General features: G+C 29.8%; 2 protein-coding genes across 3 annotated transcripts in view; one reads left to right on the top strand and one right to left on the bottom strand.

Annotated features, from left to right (window-relative positions):
* The window catches only part of mbl (splicing regulator muscleblind), an 89,354-nt gene that overhangs the window by 8,821 nt on the left and 61,159 nt on the right, over positions 1 to 19,374 (bottom strand). For both annotated transcript variants that reach the window (XM_040709688.2, XM_040709687.2), the window contains exon 3: positions 4,691 to 4,909. In XM_040709688.2, coding sequence (XP_040565622.1) covers positions 4,691 to 4,909 — 219 coding nt within the window. The remainder of the gene's footprint in view (positions 1 to 4,690; positions 4,910 to 19,374) is intronic.
* LOC121115610 (glutamate receptor ionotropic, kainate glr-3-like) lies at positions 705 to 16,526 on the top strand. The gene is made up of 9 exons (XM_040709685.2): positions 705 to 1,062; positions 1,786 to 2,027; positions 13,224 to 13,642; positions 13,707 to 13,811; positions 13,865 to 13,993; positions 14,050 to 14,341; positions 14,410 to 14,655; positions 15,185 to 15,577; positions 15,646 to 16,526. The coding sequence occupies exons 6-9, from the start codon at positions 14,110 to 14,112 to the stop codon at positions 15,957 to 15,959; spliced, it is 1,185 nt and encodes a 394-aa protein (XP_040565619.1). The 5' UTR covers positions 705 to 1,062; positions 1,786 to 2,027; positions 13,224 to 13,642; positions 13,707 to 13,811; positions 13,865 to 13,993; positions 14,050 to 14,109; the 3' UTR covers positions 15,960 to 16,526.

Raw genomic sequence — 19,374 nt, 5'->3', positions numbered from 1 at the left:
CTTACCAAAACAAAATGAAAGGCAATCCACATTCACGACTAGCTTTTTGAAATAAATACAGATGCATTTTACTTTACTTTCAGCTGTTTTCATTACTGTTTATGAGTTAAAAATTGTATTATATAAAGTTGCTGATTATGTTCTAAAAAGTTATGTAATATAGGATATGGATATTTTTATTTATATCAATCAAGGGTTTTTTTTAAGAATTTCTATCATTTCATATTGTATCATTGATACTTATTTTGATAAAATAATCAATTTAATGCATGTAATAATGAATTAATATATTTTACAATAATAATTAACTGTAGGCAACAAGGAAAATACAGAGGGCTAGTAGTTACCGTGTCGTTTTATTTCCAAATTTGTCCTTTTCCGTTTGACAATGGAGGTTGAAAGTGGATAAAAAGCTAATCCTGACTTTAGTTTGTGGATGTAATTTCAAATATTGGGATTTATACTCTATGCATCAGTAACTGTCTTTATATATAGTTATGTATATCTCGCTAAAATGTATAAAACTCCTATACTAACAAAATAACCTCTAGAAATGATTTTTTTTAGTCTTCCCCATTCTTAATATTGATTAGTAAAAGGTATAAAAAATCAAGGTAAAAACAAAAAGCTCATGAAGCAATCTTTGAAAGTATTCATAAAATATATAAATATGTATTGAATAAATATAATAATTTATTAATGTGTAATTCAATTTCACCAAAGCAAGGCAGATCGGATAACAAAGACGAATAAGCAACAACAACAAAAATTTCTTCATCCATTTAATAAAGAAAAAACAAATGTAATTAATAATTTGCTCTCTTGTTAAGCATTAAGCAAGTATGCACAGGAAAAGAGTCAAAATATTTCGTAATTAGCCATGTATGTAGAAGCCAAAGCATTAAAAATTCAAAACATTTTTGTTTTGATATGTATTTTTACATGTGTAAAAAATACAAAAAAAAAAATTATAAATAGATTAGTTCAGTTTGTTTTGCTAGAGTACGAAGACAAGGAGATTGGATTCTATGAGAAACTTCATTATTTTATAAAAATACTTAGGTAAATTATATACTTTTATTATTGTTAAAATCCCTAATAAGCTTTAAAAATGGATCAATTTCATCAGAAGTTCTCAAAGTTCTCCACGCAGAGCCTTTTTTCAACTTACTAAAATAGATTTATTCGGTCAATTAAAAATGGAAAAGTTCATCAAAATAAAATGTGATGTTGTAATAACATAATAACACATAATTTCACACTGTATTTTGTAGTCATCTGTCAATTTTATAGTTCCTTTAACGCTTATCAGCATTCTGAACTTTGATTAGCTCATATTAGCCTGAGAAAAATTCCTCAGAATTATTGAACTATAATTGCATCATTGGGAAGAATTGGCTAAATGCCAAATGTTTTTTTTGTTCTTTTTGGAGGAAAGATTGTGAGATTGAATAACTTTATCGATATGACAATCGAGAAAAAATTTATATTCTCTAATTAGTTCACAAAATTAATAATGTTTTTTTTTACAACCAAAATTTATCTGTAACAATTATATTTCCTACCAATGCAGGGCTCTACAGTGAAGAAAAGATTTCTGAGTCAAATTTAAAATAATTATTCTTAATTTTCATTAAATTTTTTTTAATGTACTTTAATTAATTGGCTAGATAAAGTTGCATTTATTTAGTATAAGTAAACGTTATTGTTATTACTCCATCTAGAAATTGTCTTTCAAGTATATATATATATATATATATATATAATGTATATTTTCTTTTCCAGGAGCCACCGAACAAAGAAACCTACGCACTTTAAGTTTAAGAGAATAATTTCTCCCAAGCGCATTTTCTGTTGAGCAACGTCGCTCGATAAATTAAGAAATTAAAAATTTATTTAAATATGGAGCAAAATACTTAAGAGAAATTATTCTCTTGAACTCAATGTGTGTATGTTCGATTCACAGTCACTATTGGAAGAAAATATATATTAGGTGCATGGAATTCGAAGGAAAATCATATTTATAGGTATGGGGTAATTGAAATACTATATTCTTTACTTATACTTAATCAGTACAACTCTATCTAACCAATTAGAGGAACATTAAAAAAATGAATATACTTTTATTCATTTATTTCAAACTTGAGGAGTAACTCACGTAAATTTCAAATTGTTGAAATGCCTACATATAAAAGAGATATATTAAATTACTTTACGTTATTTGAATAACAAAATGAACAATAATTTATGTATTGAATAATTATCTGGCGTGTAAATAATAAATGAATTAGTTTAAAATTATTTAAAATTAAAGAATTACTCTTAAGTCATATCGGAAGCTGCTGTCACGACTATAAAATTATACAAATTTAATATAATTGATTTTTATTGGTACAAGGTTGGAATAACACTTATTTTCGCACCTCCCAGTCTCAGCTCCTTATTCAAACAATGATAAATTATTTTCCTTATATTTTGTGTTTTACTATAAGGTATAGTACTTTCGACAGTAGTTGTATTAAATGAACACAAATGAAACACAATTACTCATTAAAATGAAGAGCTCATGTCCTAAAAATCCTTATACACACTTAGTGAGTGAAGAAAATCTATTGTAATCTATACATTATACATATATGTAGTTCAAGGCAATTTTTATCTTAAATGACTTGTAATTCTTTAAAAAATCATATAAATATTTTTCAGTGTGTGTTAAATTTACAAAAATAAATATTTTAACGAACTATAAATAAATAAATGTGTGTCATGTCAAGCTGTTTCACTTGTACATTCATAAATTTTATAAAAATTTCTTTTAAGCGCAAAATAAGCATATTTTGTATTCGGAAATAAAATAAAATATGTAGTTTTTCATTTATACAATATGCTTGTAATAGATACATTTTTCTATTAATAATTTTAGGACTCCGATGATCAGAGTTATGTTATTAATCATGAAAATAACCCAATAAATAAGAATTAACAAATATATGCATCATCACATTTGTTGTCAAATTGTGCACACAGCAGTTTATTAAATTTGTGAGTAATGGATTTAACCATACCGTCTTATTTATTAACTATATAATGAGAGATTTTAATTTTTTTTTAAATTGATTTAATACCACAGAATTTTGGATTTAAATATACATTTTGAGTGCATAAATTTTGAAAAAGAAAACCCTATAAAAACTTTTACTGTTTAATTTTAGACAGGGTATATCTTTAATATTGTTTTTTGGTTTTTTAAAACTATGATGACAACTATCAGGGCCCACCTTTGCTATTGTGGATCCATATTCGAAACATATCATGAACTTTATACATCTCTATCTGGGTAAATAACAAATGATTTTTTTATGTCGCCAGGATAATACAAAAAAAAATTAATTGTGTTGCTTTATTATGGGACTTCTATGAACTGAGATTCTATAAAAAAAATGAGCTAATTTTAAACACTACACTATGGAAAGTGTAATTTTTGATAGATTTCTTTTAGGATAGTGTTGGATCGGTCTAAAAGAACTAAAAATATCAGTTTGGTCCTAAAAAAATGAATGAACTTACTATGAAACAAATGTTTCTAACTATGTCCTTTCAGTTGTTCAACATAACCTATTTCAAGTGACAAGCACGCGTTACCTCTCTAACACAAAAATAAGCTAAACATTTTGTCTTACTTGATATGTCATGGCTATTTCATAATTCAATCTTTTTGAGAAATAAACAAATTAATAACTAATATGTTATAATTCATTTCATTTCCAAAAGGACAAGAATACAATTTCTTTTTGATCCCTTGTCGTAAATATAAATATATATTGACCATTTTATTATTTTTATGAAGAAATTTTGGCCCTTATATAGAAATATAAATGTAAAACTACTCTTTTAATAAAATATTACTAGCCAATATACAGTATCGAAAAAAATACAATTTAAGATTTTAATACTATTAAATCTATTTATGTAGTTCATTTTAAAAATTGTGGTGAAATAATATGACGATGATAGACTAGGATTACATATAAGAGATAAATAGTAGTTGGTGTGATTGTCTTATTTGGCTAACTACCAGATGATTTTGGGCTTTTTCTTTTTTTTAAGGAGGAAAGTTTATGTTATTCAATAAAGGTATCCACGTATAAGATAGCTGAAGTTTAAAGAAGGAGGTTAGTATTTAGAACCTATTATTATACATAATTGACCCTTTAGAGTGAAAGGTAATCTCACCTAGGACTGATTGAACAATACATAACAATCGGAATATTAAGTATAAACTATAATGTTTATTTATGTACTTTTTACGCAATTGTTCCGGTTTATTTATATATGTATGTTCTATATAATATATAAACCAAATAAAAAATGTTGAAAAAAAATAAAAATACAAAAGAATAATTAAAAATTTCAGTTGAAAAAAAAAATATTTCCCTTTTTTACGAAATAAAAATATCTTTTCCATTTCACTTCTGTATTTTAGAATCACCTTCCTAGGAAAGGCCAATCTTTCTTGTAGGGTTTTTAAATAAATGGTCCCCATTTTCAATTTAATGATATTTAAAAAAAACAACATTTTTTCATATGAACTTTTGGGTAAATAAAGGTATATTTATAATGCCACTTTTCAATGAAGCACGATACCTATTGGAAATACGTATAGTTAGCTGATTATAATCTGGGTACTTACGACTGTTTGAATTTGACCAGGGAGCAATGGCTGTTGCGCCGGTTGTTGCTGTGTGGGTTGTTGTTGCTGCTGTTGTGGTTGCTGACTCACAAGACCCATTTGAGTCATAATGGCATTTTTGAGAGCCAAGTGATTACGACCGTTGATGAGGAGTTGATCCTTCAGGTGTTGAGGAGGATGAAAATATTTACAAGGAGGCTTCTCGCGATTACATCGACCCTGTAAAGGATATATATATATATAAAAGCATGTAAATTAGAATTTCCAAAATATAAGGTTAAATGATCGGAGGAGGAAAATTATATTGAGAAATGTTGACATTACTGTAATACCAGGGAGTTTAAAAATATGGTAACCTTGAGAGATAACATATCTGCTAACAGTTATGCCCTATATAAAGATGTGTTCCGTGTAACGAAATAACTAAATATAGCCATTAGAAACGGAAAATTGGTTAATGTGTGAGGTCTTTGTGCTTTTTGTTTATTATTTAAAAGTGGTGGTGTGTTAATACCTCCCTCCAAAAAAGAATCCTTGCCGATTTTGTGTATCAATTGATTTAAAAATGCTTAATAAAATTGATATATATGAATTTAAGTATAATTTTAATATTTTCTCTATTTTAAATTTAGACGTTTCTCCTATTTATAGCAGTAATTCATTTTTCCACTTCAAAATCCTTATATTAACAAGGGTCTTGATTCAGATGTACCATATGACTCTCCCGTTTTCTTCTTGCGCTCTAAAAAAACCCATATCTCTAGCCCTATGTATCTGATAATGTTTGAATTTCTAAAATAAAAAAGGAATAATTAATTAATGATGGCACAAATGTTATTCAGGTTGCTAGTATTGGATTCAAGTATTTATTTAACTCGTCAAAAACTACACTTTACTAAATCCCACAACTTTCTAAAAATTGCTCAATTTTTTTTTTGGTGAAAATTCTACTAAAATCGACTTCACTCGATAATATAACATTACAGATTACCAACATACACATTAATATATATATATATATATATACACTGCCCGGGATTCCAGCAATTTTTACGACTCCAATGAGAGTTGTAGCGTTTAGAGAAAAATGATAAATATTGGCATTTCCATATTGAAATTCTCTAACATACATTCATGATATAAAATGACTTTTATCTTTTAAAAAATATTAAGAGGTAGGATATTACACCAAAAAATATTTTCTATTAAGTACTTCCTTTCATAAGAAAGCTTATATGTAAAAAAAACTCTTTCCACTCAACCAGCCAAACCGCCCATCTATCCACCCAATATTTTGTACATACATACATACAAAGTCAAGGAGATAAAAAAATCGGAATTAATCAATAATGTTCTTTTTTTATTATTGTTCATCGCATGAAGAGAGAGAGAAAGAGTTCATTAAGACAATTTATTATTTCATCAGACATTTTATTTTTCTTATTATTAAAATGTATGGACTAAGGCATTTGAAAATAATATATGATAAGAAAAGAAGATAATATAATTATTGAATGATCTAACTTTGCCCTTACATAGCAACAATAGCTCAGATTCTATTTAATTACCCTCTCTCCCTCCCCTATTTATACCATTATTGCTCATTGTACTCCATTGATATCAATTTTGAGTCTATGTATATTATTACTTTTATTAAAGTTAATTATACATTTGGGTGTGATAAAGAGGATAAAGAAGAGAAGGAAAATGAAATTAAAACTTTGTTCCACACAATTTTACTGAATAACAATCTTTTAAAATGAAATAATATTTCATCAAAAATCAAAAGTAATGAATGGAGGTGTGCTATTTTGCCATATTGCCATCCTCAAAGATGTGAAAATGTCAAATCCAGGTAAGTGTAAAAACCACGCCTGAAATCATATTATAAAATATATGGCAACTTTGAGAGACAACATATCTGCTGAGAGAGATCGAATTATAGTCCTACTTGCGCCCCAATACGTTTGAATGTTTAAAATAAGATGGAATATTTAATACAATTGCAAACACTACAACCATATAGTTTTTTAAAGTAACACTTGCCAGTATTTCGACAATTTTCACATCCCTAGACATCGTATGACAAAAGTTCAAAATATAAATCACGACTATTCAGTAGTTGATCTATAATGACTTTTTATTTAATATAAAAAATAGCTTATTAGTAGTTATATGTTTTGATTACCTTAAAAAAAAAGATGATTAGACAAACTTGGTAGATCAAAAGTCAGTGTTTTTATTGGGGTGATGCGGTTGTATTATTTAAAAAAAGTCAAGGAAAGACATCATCCCGTATATGTATTTCAGAAAACCTAAATATTTGCTAAATAGGGGTGATCATAAATATTAAAAAATATTTATCTTAGTAGGAGCAAAATTAGCATGCTCCTATGAAATATTCCTCCCTATTTTGATCATTTTGACATAATAGCAGGCAAGGAGCAATAAAATTTGAGTATCTTTGTAAGTATATATGTCGTTTCCCTGAGTTACCATATTATTTATGGCAGTCTCTCTAGTATGAGTTTTACGCTCACCACAATTTAGAAAACAATATCATCATCATCCATAGTCATCATGTACTAATGTAGAGATGTAACCTGCCTCACCATTTTCGCATCACATATCCTCAATTAATATAAGATTTGTAACTGGACATAAAATTGCCTATGTAAACCATTCACAAGTTAATACTAAGTGTTGTTTCAATCCTTAATATTGTATGTACTTAATTATGACACAAAGTTGAGCTAAAATTAAAAATTGAACCCATTTGGAGAATATCTTATTGCTAAATTTTGCAGCACAATATTTCATTAAACGATTATTTTTATTCAAAACTATGAAATATCTTCAAAAATAGGCCTTTTTCACATCTTTAAGGCCCATGAGGCATCCTTTCCGAAGACTCTTTCATTATTCTTCATTAAAGTATTTTATATTATTATAAATAGTGTTAATAAGATATGCTGATAGTTGAAATACAATGAAAATGACGTCACTAGCTGTTATAAATATAGAAAATAAAAAGAAAAGGAAATATTGGACAAAAACTAATGGCGGTTTTTTATAAAAAAAAGCTATTAAAAAAGTGAAAAATTTATCAAAACATGTTAATTCAATTAAAAGTGTAAATTAATGGACTTTGCTTAGTAAATATTAAACAAGGTACCCTTGAGGCTGCCCGTAGCTAACAAAAAAGTGAATCCTGAGAAAAGTTTGTTATATGGGACGAATCTCTCAAGACGGGTTACCACATCTATCGTGCGAGTACACGTCTATTTATATAAATGATATCGGAAAAAGAGTTATTCTCACAAAATTATCATTTATATATATATACACGCACGATAGATGTGGTAACCCGCCTTCAGATAACTATTTCCATAAATAACTAATATTTTTATATAGATTGACATTCATTACTCATTGTATACTATTATTCTCAATAAAAGTGTTGATATAAAAAGTGAAAAAAGGTAGTTAAATGTGAGAAGAAAAAAAAATACAATAAAATAGAATAATAATATACTCGTAATGTCCTTTTCCCAAGGATACACATAAATTCATTCGTATAATATATATATTACCATAATATGTAGTGAACAAGGAATCTAAATTTATACAAAATCTATTAATTAAACTAATGGAGTTCTTCTCTTTAAAAAAAGTACCTTTACTGGGGAAATGAAATAAAAAATACATTTGACAAAAATAAATAACAAAAACAAAACCTCCCTTTTCTGGTGCATTTAATAGATTAAAAAAGATTTTCATCGAATAAATGTTCATACAACAAAATCAATACAATCATACAATTTCTCCCAGTATTAATAGTGCATATTAATATAGAATTTATTTCGTGTATAAGATTTTCCGATTGGTAAGGATTTACCAAAAAGATGAATTATTATCGTATAATTTTTTTTTTTGATAAATATAGTCAAAACAGCATTATTTATTTGCCAATGACGTTAGATATAGAAATATCTTATTTAAATATTATTACATTGTATAAATATAATTATTTGAGAGGATGGGGTTGGTTGCCACACTTTTTATTTTAGAGTCCTGTTAATTTATAGACCCAGAAATATCTTATTAATCAGAGCGTTAAATATTTCTTTTTTAAGAACAAAATTTTGAAAAGACATAAAATTATATCATGGATGGTTTGGTCAAAAATTTGAATTATATTATTTACTAATGACGTAAATTAGAACATTAATTTCACAAGTTAATCTGTGAATTAAAATAGTAAATTTGAATAAGTAACGTCGAAGCGTGATTGGATCCATGTTTGCCTTGTATAATCGAACAATTATTGGCTCAGTATAATTTTCAGACTTGAATCAAATGGTGAGTCGATTTTCAAATTCGAGCCGATTTCATATTTTATTGAGTCGGGTTGATTTGTATCACTCAACCGTAGCTTAGTAATTTTTTTCCAATCAGAGTTTCTAATGATATTCTTCCAATTTCTAAAGAGACAGCATAGACATACAAAAAAAAATCATAGCTTGTAAGTAAGTAATAGACAAACTATATAGTAAAAGTATTTCATTTATTAGAAATAAATAAAGGGAGAGTGAACAATCGACTTAGATTGTACAACACTAAGTAAATTAAATAAATTTGATTAGTCTATTTGAATAAGTAACGTCGTGTCCTGGTTCCCAGCAAATAATAAAAATACAAATATGACATTAATGTAACATTTGATAAAGTATCATTAGTGAGAGGAACCCCCTATAATTCCTAAGAACCCGTTTTCTCTTTCTTTCTCCTTTATTTGGCACATCAGTGAACGATCATACCTAAATAGAACGATAAGATGATTTAAGGATCCATCATTTCCCCCTTTATTAAAGTGGCCCTCCTGTCGGGCTCCATCCCATTGCTGTGTTCTTGTATTACTTTGTGTGAGTGTTTCAAAAACATTGACTTTTTCGTAACAAAATATATATTTTGAAGGATAGTTGGGGAACGATGGTACAGAAAAATATAACATTACATAGTAATTATATATGTTGATCAAATATGATTGGACCGCATGGAATAGTTAGTTGGGTTGTATGTTATATGAGTCTGAAGGCAAGACCAATTAAGCCCAGGGAGGGGGGTCGGTTTTTGATTTTTAATTTACACAATATGTATGTATGAATATCATTAGAGTAAGAATCTAAAACAAAGGGAATCCTTGAATGAAATGTATAATAATAATATTTTGCTATTTTACTGTTAACTCATGCTGTTTATTGACGTATAAAAAATGGTGCATTTATTAAATTATCAAATAAAAAAATTCAATTCACTCTTAAAAGGAATCCTAGATCTAGGACCACCTCTGTTAAAGGTAACAGCAAGTAACAAAACTTCAAAAATGTTCTTAACAAAGATTTATAAAAAGGAAAGAAAGAGTGCTAGAAGAAGGTGGGAACAGAACATATGGTACTACTGAATTAATTAATCAGCTGAATCAGCTAACTTTTAGATATTTTTTTAGGGAGAAGGGGGGGCGGGGAAGATACGTACAACCAATTTGACTTCTCCAATTTTTAAAGGTTTTTTTTTTCTGCAATACAAACATGTCCACTCTAAACATCGCATGTCTGTAACAGAAATTCAGGTTGAGAAAGGAGAATTACCTATTGAAACTGTAATCTTTTTGGGTTTCACTACTATAAAAAGTAAGTTTTTTTATTTAAAGACCCTTTTAGTAATACAATCCAACATTTACAAGTTAATTCAAAGGACTAATACAAATAGCCAGCTTTATCAGCAGAAACAATTACCTGGACTCTTAAGAGCTCTTGCATTAATGTATGTAGGTATACAAATTGAAATATGTAATTATTTAAATACTAATTTCAAAAGCAAAAATAACGTTATCCATATATATATATCCCTTTTGTCAAATTAAGTATATGGCTCAGTTTGACGGTTCACATGATCTCTTCTTTGTTTTGTCTCTCCAACTAGTAATCAGACTAAAATAAATGAAACCATATTCTAAAGCTTGATTAATTTTTATTTTCATAAAATCACTTCCAGCCTCAATTTAATCTCTATACGAGGCCAAAAGTGCAAGGAGGTCTTCGTTACTTTGTCCCTGCGTAAATCCTAGAATTCCTTCTTGATTCGACTGATTAGTTCGTCTGTGGTGCTGCTGGTAGTTCGGTTGGTTTGTCTTTCGATCGTGCCTTACCCAAAAAAATCCATCAGATTGAGATCCAACAAGTTTGGAGGCCAAAATTCAAACAAGGCGAAGTCGTCAAAATAGTTCAGGAGCCATTTGAGACGTTTTTTAAATCAGAAAGCATTGTTGTTGACTTAAAATTACATTTAAAGGCCTCAAATTCCCTCCTAACCTTACAAACAAACGTCTCACTGAGTTCGAGAGTTCGAGCAATTGTTATGTTGTCACTCCCGGCACAGATTCAAAAGAGCCTCCTTGCCTCATTCAAATATTTGGAACAACGAATTCGTCAATTAGTTTATTTTACAAATGGTGCATGTTAAACCAGCTATCTAACAAAAAAAATAGCTCCCTAAGTGCCAAAGTGGTGGTATAGATAGCTTCACATCCTATATACGTACTATAGTTACAAAAGATCTATTTTATAAAATTGACTATTTTGTATAAGTGAAATTTCTTCCAATATTTAAAAACATTTCTCATTATCCTTGAGAACCATCCCCCCCTTTCTCTCTGTAATTTTTTATTCCATGATTCTATTTTTTTATATCAATACATAACCATAAACTCCAGTCCAATAATGAAATCAATGAAGTGAGTAAAAGAAGGTTTTAATAGAGAAACGACGGCGGCTTAATGTACATACAAGTACTACATACATATGTATAAGAAAGGATATCATAATATTCAATGTAATTTGTTCTTCTAAATTGTGAGAAGAGTAGATGATTTGGCATCCGTACACTCATTACACTAAAAATAACAATGTACATACATATATATATGAAATGATCAGACAAGTATAGTTTCAATCGAATGAAGACAAAGAAAGTTCATTGAGTTGAAGTATGTAAATAAACTGGATAGGTCATACTCATTTCTCAAAGGATATCCAAACAGAAGGTACAACATTTTATGTCACTAATACTATTCATATTTGTTCAACCACCTTTACAGATTCTTGCAATCCTCCCCCTCTCCTATTGGTTAGATGGATTTGCATCGATTGTGTATAAACATATATTATTAGAGCTGTATAAAAATGACCTAGACCACGTGCAAGATTGTTTCTAGTTGGCTATTTCAACAAAATTTTCATTTTCTAAATCTGTTATCATAATTTTTGAATAGAGAAAATCTAAGTATAAAGTGCGTGTGATCATGCATGACGGAGAGTAAATATTTCTTAGGAGATATAAGTATAAGTCCTCATTGGACTCAGAGTAGAATTAACATCGGAGTAATTCCTGCCAATGTCCTGGGTAGATACTGCGTTGGATGTGCCCTTCCTCTCAGGGTAGTTGCAGCTGATCTAATAAAATGGGAAGGCAACTAAGCTGCTCTACTCCAAAATATGTCCTTTTTTTTGGTTTCTTCTTTATTAAAGCAGAGCGACAGGATTCGAGCACACACACATTGAGTTCCGGAAAGTAACTTCTCTCAAGTGCGTTGTCCACTCAGCTAAGTCGCTGCATATCACAAACATTTCTCCATCAACATTCAGAACGCCGTTACATAAATATGTATTAGTCTGGAGGTTCAATATGAAAATGTTATAACTTTTGTAAAACTAACTAATTCGGTCCAAATTCAGTCTTGGTCGGTCCCAACAAATGCACAAAAAATGAAGGTTTTTTAAGGAAATAATTTTTTTGTCTACGGTTTCAAAACGGAGTCTGGAATAAAATAAGAGCCCAAATCAGTCTAAAAGAAAAAGAAATCACTTAATACCGAACTGGGTCTCCGACTGATTCTCAACACTAATGTGTATGTAAAGCCATATGTAGGTAGGTATATCCCTACCTACCTTACAAAATACAATAGAGTTTGAATTAAGAAATGATTTTCATGATATAAACAGAGAACTTTGGGATTTATGCGAGAAAAAAAATATTCAAATGAAATGTTAACATGCAAAGGCGCCATTTTATAGGAAAACAAAATTACATGTTAATGCTGGAATGTATTCATTCAATAAAAAAAATTACTTTAGCTTCAGACGTCATGTACGTAGGTAGGCAGAGGTACATAGGTACAAATGAACAAAAATATCATAACATGCATTCTATATACATTATACACAAAAGTTTACTCAATGCCAAATAGGTTTTAATGTTGTTAATTGATGTACCTTACAAATAATACCTAAATAGTTCCTAAAAATAGCAGTAAATATATTTAAAAATCAACCTTTTTAATTCATGGAAACATACATAAACTTTACGTGTGGCAAAACACGTAAATCCCTTTGCATGAAAGTTCAATCATGAACATCTTAAAAAAATTAAAATTAAAATATTCATCAAAATAAACATTTAGTTCATCTTTCAGAATGGTCTTGAAAACTTTGCTCTACTGCCTATGTGTTGTATCCCTCTTTCAAGTCCCAGTCTCTTACTCCTTCCCTACTTCTGACTATACCTATTTATTCAATGATTTAGTTAATTTGTATCCAAGGATACAGGACTGCAGAACTGTTATTACACATAGAGTACAATCCAACGATCTTTTAAACACACTTCATTCCATGAATCTAAGTGTTATTCAGGATAATCCAAAATTCCCAGCCAAGAAGTTTAAACCCTATGTAAGGAGTATGAAGAATTGCTACTTCTCTGTGAGCAATGATCCAAAGGCATTGAGGCGTAATGAGGATTTTAGTTTTACTAATGGGTTAGCTGATCATAGCTTATTTAATTTAATGATAAAAGAGTTATCGATCAAAAGTACAATAGGATCTAAAAGAAAAAGTGAGGATTGTATATATATATCCTTACAATTCTTTTTTTATTGATAAATATTTTTTCATTCAAGCTCAATTTTTGATTCGGAATCAAACCTTAAAATGGAAGAAAACATTGAGAGATAATGCACCTCGAACCTTACACACCAATCTTCTCAGCATTCTACCAGAGGATGGTAAAAAAAAATGTATTAATCATATCAATTTAAAGACACTTTTTTCTGTTCAGACAGTAAATATGGGCTGTACATCACTTGTGTATATACCCGCAATAACTTTCAAATGCAGTTAATAGACATTTGGAAAAAAAGAGCGTGGATTCCTGAAGCATCGGCTTGAATTGAGTGATTTTTGCAATGTAAGTATCGATTGTGTATTTCAATTCGATTCATATGACTAATAAAAAACATACAGAAGTCGTCACTAGACGGACTTACACTCCGCGTTAATTACGTGCCTATTGCGCCTTACATCATGGGTAAGGACCCTGAGAATCTTATTGGAGTGGATATAGCTCTTGTGAAAGAAGTCAGTCACAAGTATAACTTTAATTTGACATTTACACGAACCAAAGCTTGGGGCTCCTACTATGAAGAGAGTAATTCCTCAACTGGCCTTATAAAAGAATTGGTAGATGATAATACAGATCTAGGGATAGGAACAGTGGCGTACAGTTACCATCGTCATCTTGTGGTCCGATACACTGGTAAATCTTTCACTACAAGTTTTCAATTCATTAGTATGTTTGATTTTTTCAATTGCTTTTCCCTTCAGGAATGATTTACATGCAGTCCTTTGATTATATTTGCATCAAACCCAAGCCCTTAGACCCATATCAAAACATCATTCGACCCTTTTCCCATTTGGTTTGGCTCATTACCTTTCTCTCAGCAGTAGGAATGTCGCTCATATTTTACATATTTCACAAAACCTATGGGTGGATCAATAGGGATTGGATCAAGGATGGAGTGCCCCTAAATGATTTCTTTCTAATGACATTTGGAAACTTGGTAGAGCAAGGTGATTAATCAAAAACATTTTATTTAATTTTATTAAATAGTACTGAAGAATGTAATTAAATTAGAATTCCGCCTTTTTCACTTTTTTCTAACTTATTAGCTATTTAACAATAAAAAACTTTATTAAAAAGAGGAGAAAGTTTTTAACTTTAGAGAAGTAGGGATAGCATAAACGTATTACCTTTTTTCGTATTAATTGAGAGAAGAAAAATATCACATTTCACGGGGAAAAAATTAAAATAATATAATTTGTACAATTTACATCATCCATTCCAAGAACACTTTTACATACTTTTCATAGTATGTAACCAATAGAAGTCTGTAATTGTAAATTATGATGTATGTACACACTCTACATTTAATTGGTGGAACGAGGGGGAAGGGGTCAGGCTTCGCAGAACGGAAATAGGATGTTAACTAATATGCATAATTATAATTTACAACTACATATTATATAAATATCTCTTTGCACTTGGATGGAGCCCTCATTTAAAGAAAACAAAAATACTACTGTTACATAAAACCAACAGGTGAACTTCATTGGTACAAAAATTGGGGCTCAGCCAGGATCCTCGTGGTTGTATGGAAAATATTTTGTATCCTGATGATTTTTTCATTTTGCTGTAATCTACGTGCCATGTTGGTCAAGGTACAATATACACAGCCTGTGGAAGAGGCTCAAGACGTTGTGGATCAGCAAAGAAAAATTTTCCTCTTGGGGAATTCCCTTCCAACAGTTCTCCTTGAAACTTCTCCCATTGACATTCATCAACAGATAAGTAGTCAATTCTATGGCGAGTATTACTACTTGACAAAAAACGGAATCATCAGTCAGGAGAATCACACTGCTGTCATAAAAGAGAATGGATGCATCGTGTATCCAAAGGTACTGGTCGATGGTTTGAGTAAAGGAATATTTGACGGTAGATTATTCAACATTATTTATATATACATAATATTAAAGAAAATTTGTTTTATCTTTATCATATAGCCTTTGGATATATGCCTTATCGATCTGCTAAAACGCCGTTTGGTCTTTTTGCAACAGGAATGGTGAGTCAAAAGAGAAATTCACCCTGGATCAAGGACTTTACACATGTCGTGGATCATCTCTTTAATGCAGGCATCAACATCAAACTTCATCGTAGATACCTTCCACGACAAGCCTATTTCGTAGAAACAAATAAAGCTACAATTGATCCTCTCCACATAAGTCATTTCCTCTCCACAATCATCATTTGGGCTATTGGGATTTTTATCTCCGCAGGGATCTTTCTCCACGAATATTCTAAAAGAACCATTTAGGAAGCCTTTCCAACAACCGATTTGATGAGGAAGAGGAAATTTCCACGTCATTGATTGATCCTTTACAAATATACATTATACAATATATTTTTTCTTTATTTCTTTTTGAGGTGTTCCTTCACCCAGATCCGAATATTTTATCGATAGATTAAATTTCAATAAACAAAACAATAGAAAATAATCGTGTACACACACACAAACATATTTCTATTAATACTATTCAAGCATGAAGAAAATGCTTCTGTATTTTAAATTTAATCGTATGTCTTACAACTGTATTACATATATAGTAATAACATCCATTCCTTGAAGCTTGTATCAATAAAATATTGAATTTTGTATTCTTCTTACAGTAAAAATAATGTATAATAATTTTTATTATCGAGAATAGACCCAATTGATGTTGACATAATATTATGTAACCTAGAATGTTTAATCAAATTCATCATCACACCTCTTGAACAAACGATGTATGCATCAAATAAGTAGGTAAAAGTAAATCAAGTAATGACGTAATAAATGAGTGTCTCAAATTATAATTGAAATAAAAGTGAAATATTTTAGGCATTACGTATTTTGAGGATAATTTATTTATGAAAAGAAATGAAGTAGGATATCTTTAAATTTCAATGCCATAAAGAGGAAAATAATAGATAGATAAGTAGTAAGTAATTGGTTCATACATACATACAAAAACATAAAGCAAATTTACTCATAAATTGTTACACGAACAATTACTTACGAAGAAGAGTTACCTGAATTACATACTATTTCATTTATCTCTAACCCTGGAGCCCTGAAGCAACTACAAGAGCAAGGTAAAATCAAAAGACATATGAAGGGTTTATAAGCAAAAGTCCGGTCTGCAATAAATCATTTCTGGGCGTAATTACAGGAAAACTGGAAACGATATCACACATTTCTATTGAAGTTATTCTAAAACTACAATATTGAAGATTTAAAATTCAAATTGTCCACCCTCTGTGCCCACACATGTCTCAAGATGAGGTCTGAATCTTGAGGCATGCTTCCACAATTTAGGCAGAATCAATAGAAACCATTTTCGGACAATGGAATATTTTAAATCAATGAGATTATTTGGACGGGTCCTCTCAATGTGGCCTTAAAAATAATAATCCAGTGGATTCAAATCAGAGAAGATCTTGATAGTTGACAATTTCTTTTTGCTTAATACAAACATCTTTGACCTCTACAGGCCCTTGGGTTGCACTTTTCAGTTAGGTATGGAATGGGAAAGTGAACATAGGATCAATACAAGTTTCATAATGTCATGACGTTTCGTCATCGTTTTAACATCTAACTCTTTCGCAATTGAAAATATTGGATCGTATTCCACACATTCTACGTGAATTTCGTCGAGATCATCCCGTTTATTAGATCCTCCTGACCTCTGCTGTCTTGTGGACCTGGAAATTTTCCAATGTCCAAATCTGCTCGATTCTTTGTTCGAACTGCCGACAATCCTTTATATTTCAGAAAGACTCGTTACCATTGGCAGGAGGATATCGGACTTTTTTTTTTGCTAAGAAACCCGTATTTAAATAAAAAGAAACTGCGTATCTTTTTTCCATTGTCCGGACATGTTGTTTTTTTGCATCCTGTACGGTTATTTTGTTAAAATTAAAAAAATGTCAAGCTTTCTACACGTGATGATCTCATGAATCTAACGGCGGCGTTTCAAGATTTACTTTAATAGGTGCAAATAGTCATTTACTTTCCTAAGAAGGAGCTCTATATTCAAAAAGTTTGAGGAGCATATATTAGGTACAATCGATTAAATGCTACTAAATGTTGAGATATTATTCTGTGTTACGGTATGCAAGGGCTGATGCCAAAGATAAAATACCGTTTATCTATCTAAATCAAATAGAATTTTTTGATTTTGATTTTTTCTTTTAAAAAAAAAATGTTACATCTTTTTTTTTACTTTTTTAATTCTTTAATATTGAATCTAGTTTTTTTTATTTGATTCTTGTGTATTAAAAAAACAAAACAACATCTTATATATGCAAATGTTAAACCATGTTGTTTTGTTTCTTAAATTGTGCTTCTTCCATTTTAAAAAAAAAAAAAAAAAAAATCTGTATTTTCATAAGTTTTAAAATGTGTGTTATTTAAAAAAAAACTTTATATATGAAGATTGTACCACATATATATCCTATATACACACACATTCATAAATGTAGAGCCTTGTTTTCTTTCTTTATACACAATTGTTTTGTATCCCCCTAAGGACAAAATATATACGACAACAAAAAATAAGTGAAAAACGACAGCTGCATTATTATAATAGCAAGAAAATAATAAATATTCACTAAATAAACGATTTTTAGATATGACCTAGAGTGGAAATCATTTTTAATGAAAAATGTAAAGATTTACTAATAATTATGTCCTAATTATTCAATTTAAATAACATTTTCTCTCCAATCACTCTCTTTTATTAGTTACTAGCGCATTTTCCAGAGTTTTTAAACGTCGAAGAACAGACAAACTTTGCTTGAATAATGTAAAATACTATTGTTATTCGTCGTTTTTCATGAGTACACTCACCCGTAATTACTCAATACTGAGATGTCCTCTACTTAAGAATAAAGTTAAAAGCTTGAAAAAATAATTTATTATGGTGTGAGGAGCCAGATAGTACTTTAGCTCGTGTCTAACCCTCAGCTAGAGTCACACTTCTCTTTTTTAATAAAGTACTTCCATTTTTTTTTAAACGCCTGCAAGATTTCGTTAAATTTTACATACCGTATTCATACAATCCTATACAAATACTCTCTTATTTTTAGTATGACAAGCATGCTCGAATGTATTGTTATTTCTTAGATAAAGTATATACACTAAAAAATTACTTAATTTTGGGATAGGTACGGACGGAATTTGCTTTAATGATAAAAATATAACTTGGGAGTATTGTACAAAGTAAGTCCGCAAGTTTTAGTATATCCTCTCAATGTTTGTATTGGCTAAACATAATGTCGGTACTATATTGGCATTTGTGTTTGCAATTACAGCCTGAGTACGTAATTTTTACATAGCACCTTTACCACACATCATCAGCCTCAATTCATCACTAATATGCATAGTGGATAGTGTTGGATCGGTCCAAAGACTGATGTCGTAATCAGTCTCTCCCCACCTCTTCATTCTTTTTTTAATAGCTCCGATCTTTCTTACCATTCAACTATCCTAAGGACCAATAAGTCGGTCCTATGGTTTTATTTTATTCACTCCTAACTAGGATTGAATAATATAATAACAAAAAAAAAGTTATAGCTAGAACGTTTAATAATAATTTCTAGCCACATACCTCCTACTTCAAACCTTGACTCATTGAAAGGGCTTATGGTACAAATTCAACAACTGATGTTACGTTTTTAATAGTTACGTA

The sequence above is a fragment of the Lepeophtheirus salmonis genome, chromosome 4 (genome assembly GCF_016086655.4).
Source record: "Lepeophtheirus salmonis chromosome 4, UVic_Lsal_1.4, whole genome shotgun sequence".
Taxonomy (NCBI): Eukaryota; Metazoa; Arthropoda; class Copepoda; order Siphonostomatoida; family Caligidae; genus Lepeophtheirus; species Lepeophtheirus salmonis.
The sequence above is the reverse complement of the archived record's forward strand: the minus strand, read 5'-3'. Positions and strand labels throughout refer to the sequence as shown.

Coding starts and splice junctions, on each gene's coding strand:
- LOC121115610 (XM_040709685.2), top strand. CDS start 14,110: ATGGGTAAGGACCCTGAGAATCTTATTGGAGTGGATATAGCTCTTGTG. Junction 14,342..14,409: donor TCTTGTGGTCCGATACACTG/GTAAATCTTTCA, acceptor TTTTCCCTTCAG/GAATGATTTACATGCAGTCC. Junction 14,656..15,184: donor TGGAAACTTGGTAGAGCAAG/GTGATTAATCAA, acceptor TAAAACCAACAG/GTGAACTTCATTGGTACAAA.